This window comes from Monodon monoceros, unplaced genomic scaffold (assembly GCF_005190385.1).
Source record: "Monodon monoceros isolate NGI ecotype Baffin Bay Population unplaced genomic scaffold, NGI_Narwhal_1 Super_Scaffold_8, whole genome shotgun sequence".
In the NCBI taxonomy this organism is placed as follows: domain Eukaryota; kingdom Metazoa; phylum Chordata; class Mammalia; order Artiodactyla; family Monodontidae; genus Monodon; species Monodon monoceros.
In genome coordinates, this window is record NW_021703785.1 from 66,858,772 (window position 1) to 66,883,844 (window position 25,073).

Sequence of the window (25,073 nt, forward strand, 5' to 3'; positions counted from 1 at the left end):
AGGGAGGAAGGGAGGAAGGAAGGAAGGAAGGAAGGAAGGAAGGGAGGAAGGGAGGGAGGGAGGGAGGGAGGGAGGGAGGAAGGAAGGAAGGAAGGAAGGAAGGAGGCTTCCCCGGTGGCACAGTGGTTGAGAGTCCGCCTGCCGATGCAGGGGACACGGGTTTGTGCCCCGGTCCGGGAAGATCCCACATGCCGCGGAGCGGCTGGGCCCGTGAGCCATGGCCGCTGAGCCTGCGCTCCGCAACGGGAGAGGCCACAACAGTGAGAGGCCCGCGTACCGCAAAAAAAAAAAAAAAAAAAGAGAAAGGCAGAAAAAACTATAATCCTCATAATCCTTACGTAAGAGAAGTGTACCTTTTAGATTTATTGCTGGTTCTTGGTCTGTATTCATGTGATTCATCCTCAATGCCATTTTGCCTTTTATACCAGTCAAATAACGTACGTAGAATGGAAGGCAGGCAGTACTCAGAAAGGGAGCTCATTGAACTGATGACCTACAGAGAAAAGCAGGCAATTAAAAAGCTTTGGTGGCACTGCCAATTACTGAGAAACTTTTTATTTCACAAATAACTCCAAACCACAGTCACTACAAAATTTTCTTATTTATCACAGTCCTATCCTTAATAATCTTTAGTAGTACATTCCCAAGAACCCGTTTCCTACTGTTGACAGATGTTCCTAATATAATAACTTTGTGGTTTAAGAAAGATAATTACTTTGACTCCCTTTCATTCTAGAAATCAGATGTTAATTGCATACAGGTTATTCATGGGCTGCAAAGAAATTATTTTCCCACAGCATCTAAGAAGTACAGTGACTGGTATGACTTAGGTCCTCAAAAATGCTTGTTATATAAATAAATACATTAATTAATATGATTACCTTAATGGCTTAGGTGAAATCAGCAATTCTATCCCCCAAACAAATAACCTAAGTGGTAATGCAATGTATGGTTTTCTGCCAATAATCATTCATAAATTAATCTGAGGTGTGCCCCAAATTAGACTCAATGAATCAGTAGCAGTAATTTACTCTGTATTACATCAAAGGCAAACATCTCCCCTCTTCAAACAACAAACATACCTTTGACAGATGAGTTATTCTACTTTCCTTATTTGGGAAAGATTCCTGATCTTTTATTAAGTATCACTCCTCAACTGAACTTCAGTCCATATCTCATATTATAATACATGCAAAAATGAACTCAGAATGGGTCATAGACCTAAGTATAACACCTAAAACTATAAAACTTCTGAAGAAAACATAGGGGAAAATCCTTGTGACTTTGGGGTAGGTGAGGATTTCTTAGGGATCAAACCAAAAGCAAATTCCATGAGAATTCAACATACTGAAAATCATCAAAATTAAAAGTTTAAGCCTTTAGAAGGATGCTGTTAAGTGATGAAAGGACCAGCCACAGACTGGGAGAAAATATTTGCAGAACACCTCTCTGATAAAGGTCTTATAACCAGAATGTGTCAAAGTACAATGAGATAGGTTTTAATTACTTAATTAACAAACAGTATAGGCAAATCATAACACCCAGCACTGATGAGACAGGAATTTATCTCAAGTACATAATTAGAGATGAGTAAGAATGTTCAGGACAGCATTATTTATTATAGCAAAAAAATGGAAACCAATGTCCTGCTCTAGGTAAATGCCTGAATCCAATGTGGAATTTGATGTAGATTATCTATGAAACCGTTAAAAATCTCATTTCAAAAATATTTAATGCTATGAAAATGTTCATGATATGTTAAGTGAAAAAAGAGTGAAAAATCATTTAATTGGTATGATGCCAATTTGATAGAGACCCATATAAGTATGCATATATAGAAAATAAGACCAGAAGAAAATATACCAACATATTGAGAGTACATATTGCAATCAGGAGAGATCTCAGGAGAGAGATCACCAGGGACAGGGTAAGTGGGAGTTTAAAAAAAATGAAGGTAGGATTTTACCTGGGCCTTTTTAAAAGAAAGGGTAGAAATCTGAAATGAGAGTCAAGAAAGAAACTAAGCAAGGAGCCTAAGCAGGAAATCCTACCGTCCTGAAGTTGCAAAATAACTGTTTGTTGATAATGATTTTGTGATTAATGAAGGTTCTGAAGGAACTGAAAGAATAAATATCTGACTGATGTAGGGACTTTGGTTCACCAGAGTGGAGGGAAATAATGTTGAAAATTTTAAGTTGGAACTAAATCATTAAAGGTACTTTTAATGCCGGTCTAAACAATTTCAGTTTTCTTCTCTAGAAAATGAGAAGCCCCTAAAGATTTCTGAGTAGGATACTCAGCCCATGAAAATGGTGTTTGGGGAGGTTTAATCTAGCAGTGACGTGTAGGCTGGACCGAAGTGGTTTGCAAACAGAGGCAGTTAAGAGAATACACAACACATGCTTGAATCTAATGAGGTTATTACTGCAACGGTTCCAGGAGCGCAGGGCTCACAGCCTGAGCTGGGGAGGTGGCAGAAGAAACGGAAAACGTTAGTTAACTTGAAATATTTCTGTAGTTAAGCAGGCTAGGCTTAACTTCCTTTTACAAAAGCAGGAAACTAGAGCAATGAAAGCACAAGTGCTTCATGTCAACAGGACTTTCCACTGTCACCTTTAAAACAAGCCCTAAGATTGAGTAAAGCAATGACTGCTTTCTTTCTCAGATTCTATTTCTTGATAGCTTAATTCATGCCCTCTCTCTTATAATTATGGTTATAGGTACATAATACAAAATTGTGCATTACCTTTAGTTATGGGTTAAGTTAAAAAAAATAAACAGGCTATTGCATTTAGCCTGCCTGGTGAAACTAGTCACCGTTATAGGGTTCTGTAATTTAAAAATATCTTTTTTTTTTTTTTTTTTAAAAGAGCCCTCCCCTCCAGGCTGTAACATCCACAGGCACAACAAATTTTCCTGCTCTTCCTTTGGATATAACAGCAGTAAATTTTTGGAGGAAAGCCGACTATGGTGTGCCAAGGGGGTAATTTCCTAGTTCTCTCTAAAGTTACCCCAGGTAATTTCCTACCTCTCTAAAGTTATCCAGAAAGGATATTTCTTCAAGTTGTCATCATCTAAAATATTTTGAATTGGGAAACAAAGAGGGTTCCTCCCACGTGGGAAAGGGGATCAGAATTCAGAGTCCCTGACCAAGGGTTAATTCTGTCTTAATTACTGAATAGATAGTAAAATCCCAAAGCCACTACAATTATATTTCAGTAATTTAAAAATACTTGTGCAAGTCTGGATGAGACTTAAGGAGACATGATGACTAAATGTACTGTGGCATCCTCGATGGTATCCTGGAACAGAAGACACATATCAGGGAAAAACAAATGAAACACAAATGAAGTATAGAATTTAGTTCATAATAATGTACTGATATTGGTTTCTTAGTTATGACAAATGTACCCTGGTAATGTAAGATGTTAATAGGAAAAACTGGGTACGGGGTATATGACAACTGTCTGTACTATCTTTGCAACTTTTCCGTAAATCCAAAACTATTCTAAAATAAAATGTTTATTTAAAAAACATTACAGAATATTGAGTAGAGTTCCCAATATTCTATAATAACCTAAATGGGAAAAGAATTTGAAAAACATTTGGATAGATACATGCATATGTATAACTGAATTACTCTGCTGTACACCTGAAACTAATACAACATTGTTAATCAACTATACTCCAATATAAAATAAAAATTAAAAAAAATTTCTGTGTGACATTTACAAGTTCCTTTATTTACTTCAGACCCATAAAGGTGATATAAACCTGTGTTTGACTCCTATAAACCTCTCTGGGTAGAGCATTCTCTAACAGAGCATTCAGCTACTTCACTTAGGTGTAACCCACATTCTCCATAGAGAACGTCAAGAGTGTTCTTCAAATCTCAGCTGTAATAATTTTTTTCTACCCATTAAAAAGTCATCCCGAAGCCATTCTTGGTATTATATCTATTGGGCATGCTTTCCATGGCAAATACACTGAGACCATCTTAGAAGAGATGAAAGGTCAGCAGGGGGTGGATGTGCATGTTTTTTCCATCTCTCTGTTACTGCCCTTTTGAGTTCAGACTTTCAGGAAGGAAGGGTGGAATTTGCAAAGACCTGGCCCTCAAAGCTCAGGAAGGGAGGAAGGTCTAGCTGGCTTCTTGGTTACTCAGTTCCTTCATTTATGGGAAGCAGAGCCAATGGTGAGATGAATTCTAGCTCTGTGCTGCTGTGCAAGGGGAGGCCCATTTACAAAGATGTTCTTGTTGCATTTAAATGATCATATTCTTCCATCACAGATGAGCTAGGTACTGTGCAGCTTGAGGAGATGAAGTTCACAGAATCACAGAACTATTTCATACTGGTGTTTTCTTTTGGAGGGGTGATAGAGGGGAATACTAAATGTACTTTGCAAATGTTTTCTTAACATTTATTTTGGCGTTTTATATATAAATAGGCTAAAAGAAACTGTCCATTATGCTGTATCTAAGACATTAATTTTTCATAAGCATTTTATTATACTGGCTGAATGCAAAGAAGGAAACTTCACACATAAATATTTGAATAATTACTCAGTGGAGTCATTCCATATTTTACAGTAATAAGGCTGACTTGTCATGAGTGTATTTAACGAATAATTTTACAGTAACTTCACTGATGGCTTAATTTCTCAAACTAGTTCAGGTGGCCAAGCACCTGGGCGCCAGGGTACTCTCTGTGTACCTGATCTATTATAGCAATTCAGAGGCAATTTTTTTTTTTTTACTCGATCACATTTCATACTATTGCTAGCTTACAGTATTCGATGAGTGATGATAGACACTGCAGGCTTAAGAATAATTTATTATAAAAACTTAAAATTATAAAAATGTATACGTTAAATGTTTTTCTTACAAATTAGGAAAAGATCTTCATTATTTGATTTTACCTTCTTGGTCCATTTTATGGAACTCACTGTTCCACTGGAGAATAAGAAACACTGAATAACACTAATGTGAATCCAATGCTACCGAATTTGTTTTTACTCTTAATTGCTTACATTTTTCACTTATATATTTTAAATAGATTTTCATTGAATTGAAGCATTAGAATCAATGTTAAAGCACTAGAATTTCACCTGCCTCCTTTTGCAGGAAAATATTACTACCCAAGATGATAAGAAGTTATTTTAGTTCTATTATAGATTTATAATAGATTTATTTTACCATGTGTTTCCTGTTTATAGATAGCGTTTTTAACACATTAAGAAACTAAGGTGCCACAAAAGGACATAAACATATACCATCTAGAAGAAAATCCCAAAAGAAGTTACTTAGAATGTATGAGCAAATTATCTTTAATTTAGAGTAAAGAATAGGTCACACTGAATTGCAAATAGCTGCAACTTTCATGTTCTCAGAACAGCGTATCTGAAGCCTGATCTCCAAAAGCCACATTTTCGTAATTTCATCAGCGTACTGGGAAGATCAGGCAGGTTTGGGGTTCAAGTTACAACTCTGCCCTTTATTGGCTGTATGAGCTTGGCCACGTTGCTGTTTCTTTGAAGCTCTGTTTTCAGCTGTAAAACAGGACTTAAGAATACTTCCCTCACTGGGCTTTTATGGAGACTAAAGGAGAAACTCTCAAGTGTGGGACATAAAACAGACCTTCAAAAGTGTCTGTTTCTTTCTTCCCTCTTCCATTTCCAAATATTGAAACTGAAGCACAGACACAAAATATTTTGACTTTGATAAGATCACAGGCTAAGTTAATGACGGAACGAATGACAGACGTTGCTGACAGATGTTATCAGAGCTGATAAATGTTGCTTTTAGGTACAGAGTCAGCCCCCTGTATCTGCAGATTCAACCAATCACAAATTAAAAACACTCAGAAAATTAAAATGCCACAAGTTCCAAAAAGCAAAACTTGAGTTTGCCTCTCTCTGGCAATGACTTACACACCATTATATTGTATCTAAAACTATTTACATATCATTTACATTGCAATAGGTATTATAAGTAATCTAGAGATGATTTAAAGTATATGGGAGGATGTGTGTAGGTTATACGCAAACGCTACACCGTTTTATATAAGGGACTTGAGCATCTGTGGATTTTGGCATGTAGGTCAGAGGCCCTGGAACCAATGCCCCGTGGACACCCTGGACAACCGCAGTGGGAAAAAATTAAGACCCACCTATCTCTTACCCAAGCACAAACTACCAAGGCCTCCATTAGAACCTTTCTGCTTAGTTTGTATTCCCAAACTAAGCCAACTTTTCTGGCCCCAGCAGATGTAAACACAGTGCCTTCCAGATGCTTACTGTAGAGGCCTCTGAGCAACGCCTGTCCCACATCAGCTCCTTAAGAGAAAGGCAGCAACACTGGACTCCCCGAGTTTGCTGCCGGCACACCTGGCTCTAAAGCAAATGGGAAAGGACACCGAGAAAGTTAACTATTCTGCAACCACAATCAATCTGTTGAAGAAAAACCAGTAACTGTAAGTCCTGACTCATCTACAAGTCTGGCTCTCAGGAACCTCCAGCATCCTGAAAAAGGCGTCGAGCCCAAATGTAAGTGAAGAACGAACACACACACACACACAAATAAATGAGCAAACCAAACCAAACAAAAATGAACACATAGATACTGAAGAGGCAACGGGGAGGGTGAAAAGGGTACAGGGAGTTAGCTGTATGATGACAGATGGAAACTAAACTTTGGTGGTGAGCATGCTGTAGTGAATACAGAAGTCGAATTATAATATTGAACACAGGAAACATATACTGTCATAAGCCAGTTTATAAAAAAAAAAAGAAGAATGGATACAACCCTTGGCAGAAAGGCACAGCATTACGCTCTCGGATTTCATGCAGCTCTCGGATTTCTCGTCTTTCCGTAAACACACCCAGCCCTCTTTGACTCCACTCTCCCCTCTCTGACCCACTGACGGGTCCCTCTTCTGGCCAACTGCTCAATCAGCCATGGACTGGAGATGCTTCCTCTTTCTGCCTCACTTCTTCATTCCTGAGACCTGATTTCTACTCTTGCTACAGTACCGACACTTTTCTATAAAAGATCAGAAAGGACAAACCCACGACCAGCCAATGGCCTTCCTGCAATCATTTCCCTTGAAGTCTCCTGAGCACATGACAACATTCATCAGATTCTGCCGGAAATGCTTTCCTCCATTCTGCGATGCTGCCATCTCCCATGTGGTTATTTAAACACCACCAAAGCACAGTAAAACAATGCACCTGTGAAAAGAAGGGCCTGGATTCTAATCCTGCTTGTTCTGGCACAAGCCCCTTTGGGGAGTAATCATACTTTCCTACGCAAAGAGGAAGTAACTTCCACTTACTCTATGAGACTGTTTTAAGAAACAAAGTTGGAGCAATACTTCAAATAGAAGCACATCGTGCAGTGTACAATTGTTTGTATCATTTAATTTACTGCATGTTCATGCCACCATTAGATATAAGCAAAGGTCTAAAAGCCAAGGGGCAGAGAAAACAGGCAAGAAGCATATGTAGCTGTGAAATAATAAAGATTCAGTTGTTACTTTACTCAAGCAAGACTTTTCATCTGTGTGTAAATGTGTCTAGTGACTGTCATTAGTACATACTGTACCAGGTAAGGCTTACGTACTCCCTCAGGTGAGGGTTATTTTGGAGAGGTGTTTTTCACTTTTTAAAATGGGTTAACTTGATATGTGAGCTGCATTTGATCACCATCTACTCAGGTCCACACACATCACAGGTTAGCGGTTGTTTCATTGGAAAATCCAAAATAAAATGCCTTGGCCTTTATGTTTTAAAAGAATATCTGTAAACTTTGATAACAGAGGAAAGTCACTTGAAGTTAAAACGGGGAGCTCCATGCCCTTCACTCACAGGGTGCTCTGCACAGATCACAGATAGGGAACTCATCACTGGTACCATGACTGTGTCCTGGTATAATGCTTTTTCATTTAAATGTTGCCAATCATGACCAGCCACTATAACTTGGCTGTGAAAGTAAGTCTCTTAAACTATTTAACATTAATCCAGCAATATGAAAGTGTATTCTACATGGCAATGAGTAATAGCCACTGCACAAAAGGCTTTCTCAAAGCTGGCTTCCCATGCGCTCCTAACTTCTAACCTCTCATTCTTCCGTGAGGGTCCCTGCACAGGCTGCCGTCTTGGGCCACCCCTGCCCTGGGAAGATGCATCTTCTTAGGCTTCTCTCACTTTTTTTGGCACTCTTTTTCTGGGCTTTCTTTTGTGGATCCCACTTTCTGGTCCTAAATGAACTATGTTTCCCTATGATATGCCTCACCCACTTTCTCTACACTAATCTTTCAGTGTTTGTTGGGTGATCATATAAATGAATGAGCCCTGGTTATTTCTCCTCAGGTATTTTACCCGCACTGAAAATTCAGTACGTGTAAAACTAATTTATCCCCTCTCCCCAAGCACAGCGGTCCTCTGAAAAACTCCTTATCCATAGAAAACAGTCCAGACTCCTCAGTATGGCTCCCATGGTCACGGGAGCAATGGGCTCCAGCCGGCCTTCCCAGCTTCCTCCCGGCCACTCCCAAGAACTCTGCTCTTCTCTCCTTCAATTCCTTTGTCCACTCGGCTCTACCTGTCTGGCACGACCCAGCCCATCTTGTCCATCTGGATAGCAGATATCTTTACTATGTCACTGCTTCCTATGACACTCCCCCCCGCCCCACCTTTCTAGCATCCTTAACTACTCCCTTACCTGAGTTCCCACAGCACTTGAACTGTACCTTCTTATTATATTTACATCACAGTACTATTTGTTTAGGTATCTGTCCTCCTCCTGGGACTGAGAATTTCTGGAGAGCAGAAACTCTTGCTTACTGCTTTGTAACCCCAGCACCTTGCACAGACCTTGGCATGATTCAGGTGCTCAACGTTTGTTAAATTGAATGGAAATGGCTCCAAATCATGGCTGAAAACTGCAGTTACCTTTTGTTTCTCCTTCTCTCAACCAATATTGATTCTTCTTACATAATGTTGCTTATAGTCATTCTTTCTTTCTAGTTCCACCTTCTCCATTTTAGCCTCAAATCTTTATCGATGCCCCAACTCCCAAAATGCCTCCAAACTTTAAGGATCTCTCCAGTCGGGGTTTAAAATCAAGGCTGCACTTTGATCACTTTGATACTGGCATGTAGAGGATAAGGCCCCACCTGCTGGCATCAAGGTCTTCCACAGTCTGACCCTTCCTACCTGGAATGCAGGGACCACATTCTTACATCTCTTTGTCCCACACAGGGCTTTGTTGTACATGTACACACACATACATACACACACGCTCTCACTCACCTAATAAATGTTTGCTAAAATAACTTTATTACCAGGACAATTTTTCATTTATTTTGCTTTCTAAGTGCTGAGGGTTAATTTAGGCATTTAAAATAAATTAGTGGCAGTGTACATTTTCAAAATGCTGTTGGAAATCTCATCACCTTTATTAATTCTCATTACCGTATGACTTTCTCACCAGCAGGAACTGAGAGCCCTCCCTGGCTCCCTAGTATAGGGCAAAGCTTGCTCTCAGGTTCACAGCACGCCTGCTTCTTCCACTGTGAGCTTCCTTACTACACTGAGGTTATAATTTATCTGATTTACATCTTTCTTCTTTGTCTCTCACACTAGACTGGGGGCCTCTCCAGGGCTGGCACTGTTTCCTTCATGTTTATTTCCACAAGCTGGCGTAATGTTTGGCACACAGCTGCCACAAGGTAGGTACCGTGTAAGAATGGGTCAAGTTCACATTCATAACATTTGTAAAAGTGAAACTCTGGGAATTAGGGTACAAATTCCTAGCTCTCCAATATACAAAGTAGTCACTGGTACAGTTCTTCTCCCACTAACAGGGAGCTTCAAAAAATTAATCCTGTTTAGACATCTTGTCATTTATGAAACAAGAGGGGTTTTTTTTTTTTTAACCAAGTCTATTCTATACATGTTTAGATTGTAATTAGGTTAAATAAGAGATATTAAACCAACAGTTAATTAAACAGAAAAGCAACAGAAAACTTAAGGAAACACAAAGCTTTAACCTCTAAATATATGTTTTAAAATTCAAACTGGAAAGCTGACCAATTCTCAGAGATTTCCACAGTGGAAAAAAAAGAGGCAGAGAATTTTACATAATACTCTTTACTGGGAATTTTGACAAAAAATAGGCTACATAATATCTAGTAGAGCCAGGTAATACCCAATATCCACTCTTCTCTTCTTCCTTAGTTATAAAATATCTCATTTTTAGATGGACACATGGTTGCCCAAAATAAAATTTCCTCATCTTTCTTATAGGTATATGTGGCTGTGTGATTAAGATCTAGTCAACTGGACATGAGCAGAAGTAGCGTGTGCACTGTAAGGATGTTCTGGGGTTTTTTCTGTGATTCTGTTTCCATTTCACCTTCCTGCTGCCTGGAGCACAGATGTAACAGCTGAGCTCCAGAAGCCAAAGTGGACCATGAGATGACCTTGGGAATGTAAGCCATACACAGGAAAAGAAAAACATAAAGATACGGGACTGATTTTCTTTGTACTTCTTCAATGTGAGAGAGAAATAAACTTTTATCTTGTTAAAGCCACTGTTATTTTATGTGCCATTTGCCGCCAAACCTAATCTTAACTGATATGGGACCTTAGGTCCATTACCTGTTGAAAACTCCCATCTAAATTCTCACCAACTTAGTTTTTAAAAATATAAGCATGTTACAGAGTAAAAAGCACAGGCTTTAGAGTTAGAACATATGGATTCCAGTCTCGGTCCCTTCAGGCTTTAGTCATATAATATAGGGCACCCTCTCCAGGACTCATTTCCATTAGCTGTAACACAGAGATGATGATCAGACCTTCCTCTTGGGCTTGTTGCAAGGGTTGAGTAATGTCAGGTGACACAATACGTGAGAAGGGGTTTGGTAAGGCACTTCCCCGGTGGTCCAGGGGTTAAGACTCTGCGCTTCCACTGCAGCGGGCACAGGTTCGATCCCTGGTCGGGGAACTAAGATCCCGCATGCTGTGCAGTGTGACCAAAATAATAAAAATGATAATATAAAAGAATTAAGAAGAGGCTTGGTTAATTATAAAGTATTACATGATTCTTGTTGTTTTGTTTTTGCTTCTATTTCTAACAGGAGAAAAATGAATCCTGGGCTTGGCAAGTGGAGGATTAAACAGGGCCACCCGGGATCAGGCACTGAAAGTGAAGCCCAGCTCTCTTTAGCCTATCACTCATGCCAGGGACATTTAAAAGGGAGAAACTGATAAAAATATTCTCTAAACAGGGACCAGTTGTCCGTTGTCCAAAGGATGCACTTAGCATAGTGCCTCCCCTATGGTAAGTACTAAATAAATGTCACTTCTGTGGGTACCACTGCTCCCGGGAGTAGAGCAATGGAGGCTATAGCTCCAAGGAGGTGTCACCAGCGTGTTCTTCTCCCGTAGATGGACTTGTGTGACCCCAGAATAACATCCTCCTGCTTGGAATCAGAATAAGGGGAATTACAGAATTTGGACCTTTGATATCAAAACCCTAAGAGAGCTTGATACCTTCACAGCCTTGCCAATAGAACCACAATGCTTATAATTTGCTGTTGAAACAGTGGACGGGCACTTTCAAAGGTGACTTGGCTGACTTTCTTTTTCACTGAATCCACAGAGAGACCAACTTCAGTCACATTTCCTTCTGGCCTGGGGATCTTGCTAGCTCTTTAAAATGAGACCAACTTTGTAGGTTGTCTTCTCTCATGGTTCACGCATAAATTTATGATTTTACAATCAGAGGATAATTTCATGTGCCTTATTTGAAAGTCCTCAGTGACCAACTCACTACTGGTTCACCCCTAAAGTGTCTTTAATACACAGAGATGTGTTACAAGCAGTGGTTCTCAAGCATCAATGTGGGTGGGGGTCACCTGGAGATCTCGTTAAGCTGCAGAATCTGACTCAGTATATCAAGGCAGGGCAGTGATTCTGCATTTCAACATTTTGAGCAGCAAGGTTAAAAGTATTATAGCTAATTAAGTGGCAAAGTTGGGATTTAAACCCCAAAGTCGATCTCTTTCCCACAATGCTGAAATGCAGAAATAGAGTGCTGAATAATAAATGAGACATTGTGTCTAAGCCAAATTATTTGGGATAACTACTATATGTAATGTTAAAATGCTAAAGTACCATTCTCCCAGAGGAAAAAGAAAGAAGTACACTAAGCTGGAGAAAAAGAAAACACAAGTTTTTTGAGGAAAGGACAGTGATAATCTAAGAGGAAAGAGACAAAGAAAATAAAATAGAGTGAAAAATTATGGAAGACAGATAATATTTACGTTCTTAAGGAGAACAGAAAGAGCCACACTTGCCACATTTCGAAAATAACGACCCCAAACATTCACCCCAGGTCCCTGACCTCCCAAGCGGGACCAGGTAACAGCAACTAAGGATAATATGAGGAAAGAAGTCAGCTCCATGGCACAGAGAGACGAAGCCCATACTCCATTCCACCAGCGTTCCAGAGAACAGCCAGCTCTGCCAGCAGCAGAGCGCAAAGCCAGGGCCGCACCAGCCTTCCAAGACCTGCCGTGACAGCAAACTTGTGAGGTCTCCCTCAGCCAACAGTTTATAAAATAGAGAATGGAGGATTCTGTCTCTATAGTCAGGCCTTAACATTTCTGGATCGAACAAGTCTGAACTTTAACAGCCAAAGCATTTCCTCTTGATTCCACATTAAAGGCAATTTCAAAGCACTGCAGAAAGCGTACTCTCCGCGTGTTCTCCATAAGACAATATAAAAATCCCACTGTATTAGATCAGGCCATGGTGCATCCCGTGGGATTTTGCCTCTGCTACTGGCACCAAATGAGGTTTATAAAGAAGAACATGCTGTCCTCTTTGTCATTAAACGCAGACGTTTAGGAAACACCACAAACACATTTCTGACCTCCTCTGATGTCCTGTTATCCACCATTCTAAACATACCTAAAGCCCTCCTGAAGTGACTCAACCAGGATTGATAAGATTCTAGTTTCCTATGTTTATTACCTGCTGTTTAGACTTGGAAGTCCTTTTACTAGTCCTGATCTATTTTCAAAGGAGCTTCTTTGTATTTATTCTGTCTAAAACTGTTTTGTTCATGTATCACTTTATTAGAATCTAAGTTACTATACTGTTTTATAATTATTGCTTAGGTGGTCTGTCTCTCTCACAGGATTGCTAAAATTGGTCCTAGATTTTGTATCACCAGAGCCTAGTGCTGTGTCAAGCATATAGCTGGCATTCAACAAAACACTGGTTAAAATATAAGAAAGCTCTAGGGCAGAGATCTGATCGTCATATGGTACCATTTTTTCAGAAGAATCTCAATAAGGTTTTGAATGGAAATTCCTTTATCTTTTCTGGTAACCAAAGACTGATGACCTCCTCATATTATTTCAACACTTCAGTTCTTTCCAATTCAAACCAACAGACATTTACTAAACATCTACTACAAGCTGTCACTGTCAAAGCTGCAGGACACAGTTCCTAAGATCACACTCCTGTATCCTCTTTGACGAAGTTCATCAATACACCATAGTGAGCATTCAGCCCTTGCCTTTGTACATCTTCAAACAAATAAAAAGCAGTATATAATATATATTACATACTTGATCAAACTGGGGGTCTTCTCCACGTTGTAGAGATTTTGTCAATGGCTTTTCCTAGAAAGAAACACAGGCAAGAAAAATTACTAGAGGCTTTTAAATATTACAAAAGAAATGTCATTATTATTAAAATTGTTCTCATCTATTTCTCCCTTTATGGGATGAAGAGACACCAGTTTTCAAATATGTGAGAAACTCTTCCTTACTATTCAAACCTTAAAGTATAGTGTTTGATCATCACCACCAGGATTTTTACTATTCATCTTCACACATTTGACTAAGACATTCAAATCTGATGCTATAAGTGATCCTGTGTTTTCAAAGGAAACCACATAATAAAACCTAGGGAACTTGTTTGAAATTTCACTACCTATCTTGGGACTTGACAGATAATAAAAAGTTGAAAGTGGTACACTATTCCAGGTCCTAAGATTTAGAAACAAAATAAGGTATAATTATTAGTCTGAAGGATGGACAACCTACAATTCCACACTTACTAGGTATAATCGGTGATCTCTGAGCATGATATTTTGGCCTGCGACACACCCAAATCTCTGCAAAAACCATCTGCGAAGTGACAAAGGTCTACAGAAATAAATTTTCCTGACGATTATTTCTTCGTTTACATTAGGAAGCCTTAACTGACTTTTCAGGAGGGCATTTTGTAACTATTTAGCCTTACCTGTATCTTTCTCTTTTTTTGGAAGTTAATATGGACCCAAATTTGACTTAGGATTAGAAACCGCGCAAAAAGTTACACATCAAAAAATAGTGTTTTCGACCTGCACGGAAGGGGAGAGGAAGCGCGTCCAGAGGAGGGCCTCTGGAGAGTGGAGTTCCGGAGTTTGGAGCCGGGTGGCTGACAGGGTCTTGATGCTCTGGCTGGATATCAGGCCGAGTTCAGGACATTGGTCCACCAGAGACCTCCTGGCACCACGTAACATCAAACGGTGAAAGCTCTCCCAGAGATCTCCATCTCAACGCTAAGACCCAGCTTCACTCAACGACCAGCAAGCTACAGTGCCAGACACCCCATGCCAAATAATTAGCAAGACAGGAACACAACCCCACCCATTAGCAGAGAGGCTGCCTAAAATCATAATAAGGTCACAGACACCCCAAAACATACCAGCGGACGCCATCCTGACCACCACAAAGACAAGTTTCAGCCTCATCCACCAGAACGCAGACACCAGTCCCCTCCACCAGGAAGCCTACACAACCCACTGAACCAACCTTAGCCACTGGGGACAGACACCAAAAACAACGGGAACTACGAACCTGCAGCCTGCAAAAGGGAGACCCCAAATGCAGTAAGTTAAGCAAAATGAGAAGACAGAGAAAATACACAGCAGATGAAGGAGCAAGGAAAAACCTACCAGACCAAACAAGTGAAGAGGAAATAGGCAGTCTACTTGAAAAAGAATTCAGAGTAATGATAGTAAAGATGATCTAAAATCTTGGAAATAGAATGGAGAAAATACAAGAAATGTGTAACAAGGACCTAGAAGAACTAAAGAGCAAACAGACAATGATGAACAACACAATAAATGAAATTAAAAATTCTCTAGAAGGGATCAATAGCAGAATAACTGAGGCAGAAGAATGGATAAGTGACCTGGAAGATAAAACAGTGGAAACAACTACTGCAGAGCAGAATAAAGAAAAAAGAATGAAAAGAATTGAGGACAGTCTCAGAGAACTTTGGGACAACATTAAACGCACCAACATTCGAATTATAGGGGTGCCAGAAGAAGAGAAAAAGAAAGGGACTGAGAAAATATTTGAAGAGATTATAGTTGAAAACTTCCCTAATATGGAAAAGGACATAGTCTATCAAGTCCAGGAAGCACAGAGTCCTATACAGGAAAAAACCAAGGAGAAACACGCCAAGACACATATTAATCAAACTATCAAAAATTAGATTCAAAGAAAAAATATTAAAAGCAGCAAGACAAAAACAACAAATAACATACAAGGGAATCCCCATAAGGTTAACAGCCAATGTTTCAGCAGAAACTCTGCAAGCCAGAAGGGAGTGGCAGGACATATTTAAAGTGATGAAAGGGAAAAACCTACAACCAAGGTTACTCTACCCAGCAAGGATCTCATTCAGATTCGACAGAGAAATTAAAACCTTTACAAACAACCAAAAGCTAAGAGAATTCAGCACCACCAAACCAGCTTTACAACAAATGCTGAAGCACCTTCTCTAGGCAGGAAACACAAGAGAAGGAAAAGACCTACAATAACAAACCCCCAAAATTAAGACAAAGTAATAGGAACATACATATTGATAATTACCTTAAATGTAAATGGATTAAATGCCCCAACCAAAAGACACAGACTGGCTGAATGGATACAAAAACTAGACCCATATGTATGCTGTCTACAAGAGACCCACTTCAGACCTAGGGATACATACAGACTGAAAGTGAGGGGATGGAAAAAGATATTCCATGCAAATGTAAATCAAAAGAAAGCTGGAGTAGCAATTCTCATATCAGACAAAATAGACTTTAAAATAAAGACTATTACAAGAGACAAAGAAGGACACGACATAATGATCATGGGATCGATCCAAGAAGAAGATATAACAACTGTAAATACTTATGCACCCAACATAAGAGCATCTCAATACATAAGGCAAATGCTAACAGCCATAAAAGGGGAAATCGACAGTAACACAATCATAGTAGGTGACTTTAACACCCTATTTTCACCAATGGACAGATCATCCAAAATTAAAATAAATAAGGAAACACAAGCTTTAAATGATACATTAAACAAGATGGACTTAATTGATATTTATAGGACATTTATAGGACATTCCAGCCAAAAACAACAGAATACACATTCTTCTCAAGTGCTCATGGGAACATTCTCCAGGACAGATCATATCATGGGTCACAAATCAAGCCTTGGTAAATTTAAGAAAACTGAAGTCATATCAAGTATCTTTTCTGACCACAGTGCTATGAGATTAGATATTATAGGAAAAATTCTGCAAAAAATACAAACACATGGAGGCTAAACAATATGCTACTAAGTAACCAAGAGATCACTGAAGAAATCAAAGAGGAAATCAAAAAATACCTAAAAACAAATGACAATGAAACACAGCAACCCAAAACCTATGGGATACAGCCAAAGCAGTTCTAAGAAGGAAGTTTAAAGCAATACAATCCTACCACAAGAAACAAGAAACAACTCAGATAAACAACCTAACCTTACACCTAAAGCAATAAGAGAAAGAAGAACAAAAAAACCCCCAACGTTAGCAGAAGGAAAGAAATAATAAAGATCAGATCAGAAATATATGAAAAAGACATGAAAGAAAGGATAGCAACGATCAATAAAATTAAAAGCTGGTTCTTTGAGAACATAAACAAAACTGATAAACCATTAGCCAGACTCATCAAGAAAAAAAGGGAGAAGACTCAAATTAATAGAATTAGAAATGGAAAAAGGAGACATAACAACTGACACTGCAGAAATACAAAGGATCATGAGAGAGTACTACAAGCAATTATATGCCAATAAAATGGACAACATGGAAGAAATGGACAAATTCTTAGAAAAGCACAACCTTCCAAGACTGAACCAGGGAGAAATAGAAAATATAAACAGACCAATCACAAGCACTGAAATTGAAACTGTGATTAAAAACCTTCCAACAAACAAAAGCCCAGGACCAGACAGCTTCACAGGCAAATTCTATCAAACATTTAGAGAAGAGCTAACACCTATCCTTCTCAAACTCTTCCAAAATACAGCAGAGGGAGGAACACTTCCAAACTCATTCTACGAGGGCACCATTGCCCCCATACCAGAACCAGACAAAGATTTCACAAAGAAAGAAAACTACAGGCCAATATCACTGATGAACATAGATGCAAAAATCCTCAACAAAATACTAGCAAACAGAATCTAACAGCACACTAAAAGGATCATACACCATGATCAAGTGGGGTTTATCCCAAGAATGCAAGGATTCTTCAGTATAGGCAAATCAATCAATGTGATAAACCATATTAACAAGTTGAAGGAGAAAAATTATATGATCATCTCAATAGATGCAGAAAAAGCTTTTGACAAAATTCAACTCATTTATGATAAAAACCCTACAGAAAATGGGCACAGAGGGAACTTACCTCAACATAATAAAGGCCATATATGACAAACCCACAGCCAGTATCGTTCTCAATGTTGAAAACTGAAACCATTTCCACTAAGATCAGGAACAAGACAAGGTTGTCCACTCTCACCACTATTATTCCACATAGTTTTGGAGGTTTTAGCCACAGCAATCAGAGAAGAAAAGGAAATTAAAGGAATCCAAGTCAGAAAAGAAGACATAAAACTGTCACTGTTTGTAGATGAGATGATACTATACATAGAGAATCCTAAAGATGCTACCAGAAAACTACTAGAGCTAATCAGTGAATTTGGTAAAGTAGCAGGATACAAAATTAATGCACAGAAATCTCTTGCATTCCAATACACTAACGATGAAAAAACTAAAAGAGAAATTAAGGAAACACTCCCATTTACCACTGCAACAAAAAGAATAAAATACCTAGGAATAAACCTACCTAAGGAGACAAAAGACCTGCATGCAGAAAACTATGACACTCATGAAAGAGATTTAAAATGGTACAAACAGATGGGGAGATATACCATGTTCTTGGATTGGAAGAATCAACATTGTGAAAATGACTATACTACCCAAAGCAATCTACAGATTCAGTGCAATCCCTATCAAACTACCAATGGCATTTTTCACAGAACTACAACACAAAAGTTCACAATTTGTATGGAAACACAAAAGACCCTGATAAGCTAAAGCAATCTTGAGAAAGAAAAACGGAGCTGGAGGATTCAGGCTCCCCGACTTCAGACTATACTGCAAAGCTACAGTAATCAAGACAGTATGGTACTGGCACAAAAACAAAAATATAGATCAATGGATAAGGATAGAAAGCACAGAGATAGACTCATGCACATATGGTCAACTTATCTTTGATAAAGGAGGCAAGCATATACAATGGAGAAAAGACAGCCTCTTCAATAAGTGGTGCTGGGAAAACTGGACAGCTACACGTAAAAGAATGAAATTAGAACACTCCCTAACACCATACACAAAAATAAACTCAAAATGGATTAAAGACCTAAATGTAAGGCCAGACATTATCAAACTCTTAGAGGAAAACATAGGTAGGCAGAACACTCTATGACATAAATCACAGCAAGATCCTTTTTGACCCACCTCCTAGAGAAATGGAAATAAAAACAAAAATAAACAAATGGGACCTAATGAAACTTCAAAGCTTTTGCACAGCAAAGGAAACCATAAACAAGACGAAAAGACAACCCTCAGAACGGGAGAAAATATTTGCAAATGAAGCAACTGACAAAGGATTAATCTCCAAAATATACAGGCAGCTCAGGCAGCTCAATATCAAAAACACAAACAACCCAATCCCAAAATGGGCAGAAGACCTAAATAGACATTTCTCCAAAGAAGACATACAGATTGCCAACAAACACATGAAAGGATGCTCAACATCACTAATCATCAGAGAAATGCAAATCAAAACTACAATGAGGTATCACCTCACAGCAGTCAGAATGGCCATCATCAAAAAATCTACAAACAATAAATGCTGGAGAGGATGCGGAGAAAAGAGAACCCTCTTGCACTGTTGGTGGGAATGTAAATTGATACAGCCACTATGGAGAACAGTAGGGAGGTTCCTTAAAAAACTAAAAATAGAACTAACATGCAACCCAGCAATCCCACTACTGGGCATATACCCTGAGAAAACCATAGTTCAAAAAGAGACACGTACCACAATGTTCACTGCAGCACTATTTACAATAGCCAGGTCATGGAAGCAACCTAAGTGTCCACTGACAGATGAATGGGTAAAGAAGATGTGGCACATATGTACAACGGAATATTACTCAGCCATAAAAAGAAACGAAATTGAGTTATTTGTAGTGAGGTGGATGGACCTAGAGATTGTCATACAGAGTGAAGTAAGTCAGAAAGAGAAAAACAAATACCATATGCTAACACATATATATGGAATCTAAAAGAAAAAAAAAGTTTCTGAAGAACCTAGGGGCAGGACAGGAATAAAGATGCAGACGTAGAGAATGGACTTGAGGACACGAGGAGGGGGAAGGGTAAGCTGGGACGAAGTGAGAGAGCGGCATGGACATATATACATATATTTACCAAATGTAAAACAGATAGCTAGTGGGAAGCAGCCACATAGCACAGGGAGATCACTTGGTGCTTTGTGACCACCTAGAGGGGTGGGATAGGGAGGATGAGAGGGAGACGCAAGAGGGAGGGGATATGGGGATAAATGTATATGTATAGCTGATTCACTTTGTTATAAAGCAGAAACTAACAGACCACTGTAAAGCAACTATACTCCAATAAAGATGTTAAAAAAAAATAGTGTTTTACTTTAGCTAATGATGATGTCCCAGAAAGATTCCATTTACATTTTGCTGATCGCAAAGATCCTTTCCCTGCCTCGGTTCTCCATTCCTCTCCACTGAAAAGGTGACATATACCCTAAGGTGGATGAGAGCCCCACCCCACCCCATAGAGTCTCTGTTCTTGAAGAGATCGGCTCAGTCTGGGTATATCTAAAGCTTTACCAGGAACCATATGAATTAATTGCTCTCATTTGCAAAATACACAGCTTCAAAATGCATATTCACCTAAAATAAAAAGAATGCTGCCTTCTTAGGGGCTAATAAACATTGCCTCTTCAAAGTATATTATACTTTTCCTTTTATAGCACTTACCAAGGGTGATGAGCTGACTGACACCCCCAGTAGACTACAAGCTGCAGAAATGCAGTCCCCTCTATTTTTCCCGAGCACTTAAAGTTACAGGGCAGGGCTCTGCTTGGTAACGGTTAAACATTTGCCAAATTAATCAAAGCTGTAGGCTAATGACGTCCAGTTTCTTCAACTATGAGATCCTCTTATTGGCATGTGTGTGTTTTGCTATAAGTTAAAGGAATTTTTTAATATACTTTATCATTGTGGCAAAATACATCTGATGCAAGATTTATCATTTTTACGATTTTTATGTGTACAATTCTGCGACACTAAGTGCATTTACAATGTTGTCTAACCTTCACCACTCTATTATAAGGACCCATTTTAATGTCAAAAATTTTCAAGGAATTCTTAACCATCAAGCATAGACTTATACCCCAAACATACAAGATAGTAATTCTATCTTGTTGTTTAAAACCATACATAATGACAGAGCTAAAACTATGATTTCAATGATACTTTTAAATGGTTTTGTACTATAACAGCAATACTTATTTTATATACATTAGGAAAGTGGGGCTACATCAACATGGGAAACTATAATGTATTCAGTCAAATGCTAATGGCTGGGACTTCCCTGGAGGTCCAGTGGTTAAGACTCTGTGCTCCCAATGCAGGGGGCATGGGTTTGATCCCTGATCAGGGAACTAAGATCCCACATGCTGCATGGTGTGGCCTTAAAAAAAAAACAAACAAAAAACCTAAATGGCTGAGACACATGTGGATCTGTAGACCCCTGCAATTACTCAGCAGTCCTTACCTTGGGAATCTACCATCCTTTCATCCTAAAAGATGAGATCCTATCACAGTGGGGGATGGAAGGTGACTCTGTCCACCCACATCCTGGAACGTCCCATGCCTAAAAGTCATTTTTTCCCCACTACTATCTGGGTGGGAATGGTGATAAATATGATATTTTATGCTCACGTATTTGCATACATATGAAGGAAATAGCCTACGGCAAGTCTCACTGTGTCTAGCAAGCAAAGTTAATATGGTAAGTTGTTGCTATACTCAAAAGTCAAGTCCATTAGCTAATTACTTGAATTCCATGTCCCAGTAAAACAACATACTTTTACACTAAGTTCTCCTGAACGGTTCTTACACAAATATGCTGTCTTAATCATATTCTTTGAAGACTTAGTTTAAATGTCACTTCCAAGATTAAGCCATTCCCCACTATTCCCAGGCAGAGTCATCTGTTCCTTGTCGCACGGCACTTTGCATCTCTTCCTGTCAGCATTTCCACTGTGTTGTAACTTGTCTCTCTCCCTACACTCCTAGTACAGAGTTGAAACTTATTATTAGGGTTTATTAAATGAATATATCCCTATGCATTTGGAAAGGTAGCTTTGGGCACAGAGAATCAAGTTCACATTTCAACATTCCCAAGATTAGCTGTGCATCCACATAGATTTTATCAGTGTCAAGAGGTTAAAAACTAGACCAGGGGAAGACAGTATTGTGCTGGCTAGAAAGTAAAGAGAAAAGGAAGAAGGAAGGAAGGAAGGGAGGGAAGGAGGGGAGAATGGAAAAGAGGAGAGAAGCAAACTTGCTGAAGCTCAGGAGAGAGCCATCTGAAAACAAGGCAGAGCAATCAGGCTCATGCCCCCTTGAGAAAAGAGATCTGCAGAGGTCTGGTTCTGCTTGAGGTTCTCCTGCAGGAGATCAGCGCACAGAATCTAAGGTCTGCAAGAATCCAAGGTCTGCACATTCAAGACATCATGGGTCTCAAAGAGCATTAAATAAGTAGTAAAATGAAATTAACACAGAGTAAACAATGGATACTTAAAGAACAAGTAGAAACAGACTATGACAGAGGAGGCTCAAAATAATGGTCTCACTTGTCCAATAAGAATAGTGTGCATTGTATAGTTTTAAAATTTGTCTTTGTTCTGTATTTTAGTACAGATTTACTTATTTACTAGAGGTTCACTAATTGAATGATATGTTTGTTTTTCAAAAATCATTCTAATAAAACAAAACTTTGGGGTCATGGATCCCCCAAAATTCTTAGTGGTCCAAAGCTAGAAGACCTCAGCCTGTGACTCGACCTTACCCAGAAGCCCCGGCTCACTGAGTGACAGTGAACAGAAGAGATGGGCAAACCAAAAACATCGTGAGACTTGGCATTGAACATCAGGGGTTGCTAACAGCCTAAACAGAACAAAATAGACATTAAGCCCCTCCTGATGGAAGCAAACACTATGAAATAGTTTTGATAAAAACACACAGAAATAAAAAAAACCCTGTAACTAACCAAGCCTTTAGATATAATTTCCAATTTTCAGGAAATACAAGAGTTAGGAAAGAGTAAGAGGAATATGTTACACTAAGCCACAGGGATGCAATCAGCAAGACTCAGACTGAAGGAAACTGAAGTAAAAAAAAGATATTTTTTCAATAAAAAGTTGCAAAGAGTAAAGAAAAAAGAAATGGAGGTGGAGCCTATTGACTTTTGTTTTAAAGGCTATTGCACTATGTGGATCTGATCTGGGGCTGGATTCAAATAATCTGTTAAGAGGAAGTATGACCTTCATGAAACCATTGGTGATTTGAACACATTAGATATTTGATGATGTTACGGGATTATTTTAATTTTTTAGGTGTGATAATGGTCTTTGTTTAAAAAAGAATGTTTATCTTTTGGAGATACATGCTGAAATACTTAGAGATTAAATGATATGGTTTCTAGCATTTGCTTCAAATACTACTGGGGAGAGGAGCTGGGAGCGTAACAAATTGGCCATGAGTTGATAACTGCTTTTGATGGTCACTGTGTTCATTACACGGTCTTCCCACTTTAGTACATGTTTGAAATTCTCCATAAACAAAAAAACAAACAAAAACTAAAAACAGGGGAAATGATGTATCATTTGTGTCACCATGAAAAAAAATTTTTATAATGTCTCAATTTCCAAGATGGCATAAGTCACTTAAAACTGATTTCTATAGTACTTACACAACTCTTTATCTTTTCCTGCTGGAGCTGCAGAAGGAACCCAACCCCACCCCATTTCTTCATATTTCCTGGCAGGATCTGGGTGGCGAGCATCTCGCCTGCTGTGTGAGGAGCAAGCTGCCCTTCTCAGTCTGCACTGTGCGCTTTTCTTCCCCTGAATCAAAGAGCACTGCTGTCCCAACCCATCCAACAGGAATTTTCTCCTGTCACGAAGAAACCTGTAGGGGTTTCAAGCATTTCCATAGGAAAAGAGAAAGGTCCCTGTTTGCGCTTCTCAAACCTTGGGACGTTCCAACCTCTCCCTCCCTTAAGAAAATACAAACTCTAAAAGCTCTTTGTGCCCATACCTACCTAAAAAGGCCTTTGACTTCTACCTCAATTTTCGAACAATTTCAGTGCATACTAGCTACATATTCACTTTATAATTGTTTTGCACTGGGTTTCTCTGTAATCTGTAAGAGAAAAGATGGCCATAGCACAGCAGGACATGGCAGTGAGACAAGTCTAGAGAGACTCTTCTGTATCAAAAGGTGTTTTATTTGGGGAATACGAGGAACTTATTTAATAAATCACTTTCTACCTCTGAAGTTTGAGTGGCCTAAAAAAATCCACAATGTGCCCCACACAGGTAGGACTTCACTAATCTCAAACGACCCCAGTATTACTGTCCTTAGAGATATTTCAATAAACATGTCACCCAGCCATGTCACTAGAGTTAATATGAGCTTATTCAATTTGTTAACTATGTCACCAGCCTTGCCTATGAGATACTATTTTAACATCTTTTAATTATTATATAACAGTTCAGCGCATGGACTTTGGAACCTGAGAGAGTTGACTTTGACTCCTAGGTCCCTTATTGGATCTTACTTAACCTCTCTAAGCTTCAGTTAACTTTTAGGTAACATAAGGATACATAATGCCAACCTATCTCATAGAACCGAAAGATGAATGACACAGAGTACTCAATAATTGAGAGTCATTACTACTATTAAAATTCCTTTTAATACCATTATTATTGGGACTAGAAAGATTAAAATGTGTAACCTCTTTCATAATGTTCAGGAGCTGAAACTAAGTTCCACCTCTTTTCCTGGGGCAACGCATACTCCCACTAACGTTAATTAAAGCTTTAATTTTACCTTCCTGGAAGCTTCCAAGTGTAACTAGAAAGCTGTATTACAGAAAGTAGGAAAGAAACATAAAGAGTAATTGTCCCTCTCTCTTAAAAAAAATCTAACATGACCACAGTGACTTTAATTCTTAATATGTAATTCAGAGGAAACCTCTTAATTTAACGGTGGGATGCTATAAAAGCAACCAAGTTTAAAAAAGAAAAAAAACACCAAACTTCTCAAGTCTTGAAACTAACGTTTCTGATTACAAGAACTTGCTTATGCATCACTGCCTTAGGATTTCGGTACCATCAACAGTGAAATTTTATAATACACACGTCTGTTCTGAGTAGTCAACAAAACATTTTCAGATCTGAACTTCTGCAACTGGGATCCCTCTTCACCAGAACACAGGGAGGATGTGTAGTGAGCTGCACCCTTCAGAGCAGCCGTGGGCTTAACTGTTGAGATGCCACTAAGGCATTTCAT

The 25,073-nt window shown here is 38.9% G+C and overlaps 1 protein-coding gene across 7 annotated transcripts in view; it reads right to left on the reverse strand.

Moving 5' to 3' along the window:
• Positions 1 to 25,073, reverse strand: part of FRY (FRY microtubule binding protein) — a 426,693-nt gene that overhangs the window by 167,412 nt on the left and 234,208 nt on the right. For all 7 annotated transcript variants that reach the window (XM_029209846.1, XM_029209848.1, XM_029209847.1 and 4 more), the window contains 2 exons: positions 13,644 to 13,697; positions 354 to 493 (listed from right to left, as the gene is read on the reverse strand). In XM_029209846.1, the coding sequence (XP_029065679.1) occupies positions 354 to 493; positions 13,644 to 13,697 (194 nt within the window). The remainder of the gene's footprint in view (positions 1 to 353; positions 494 to 13,643; positions 13,698 to 25,073) is intronic.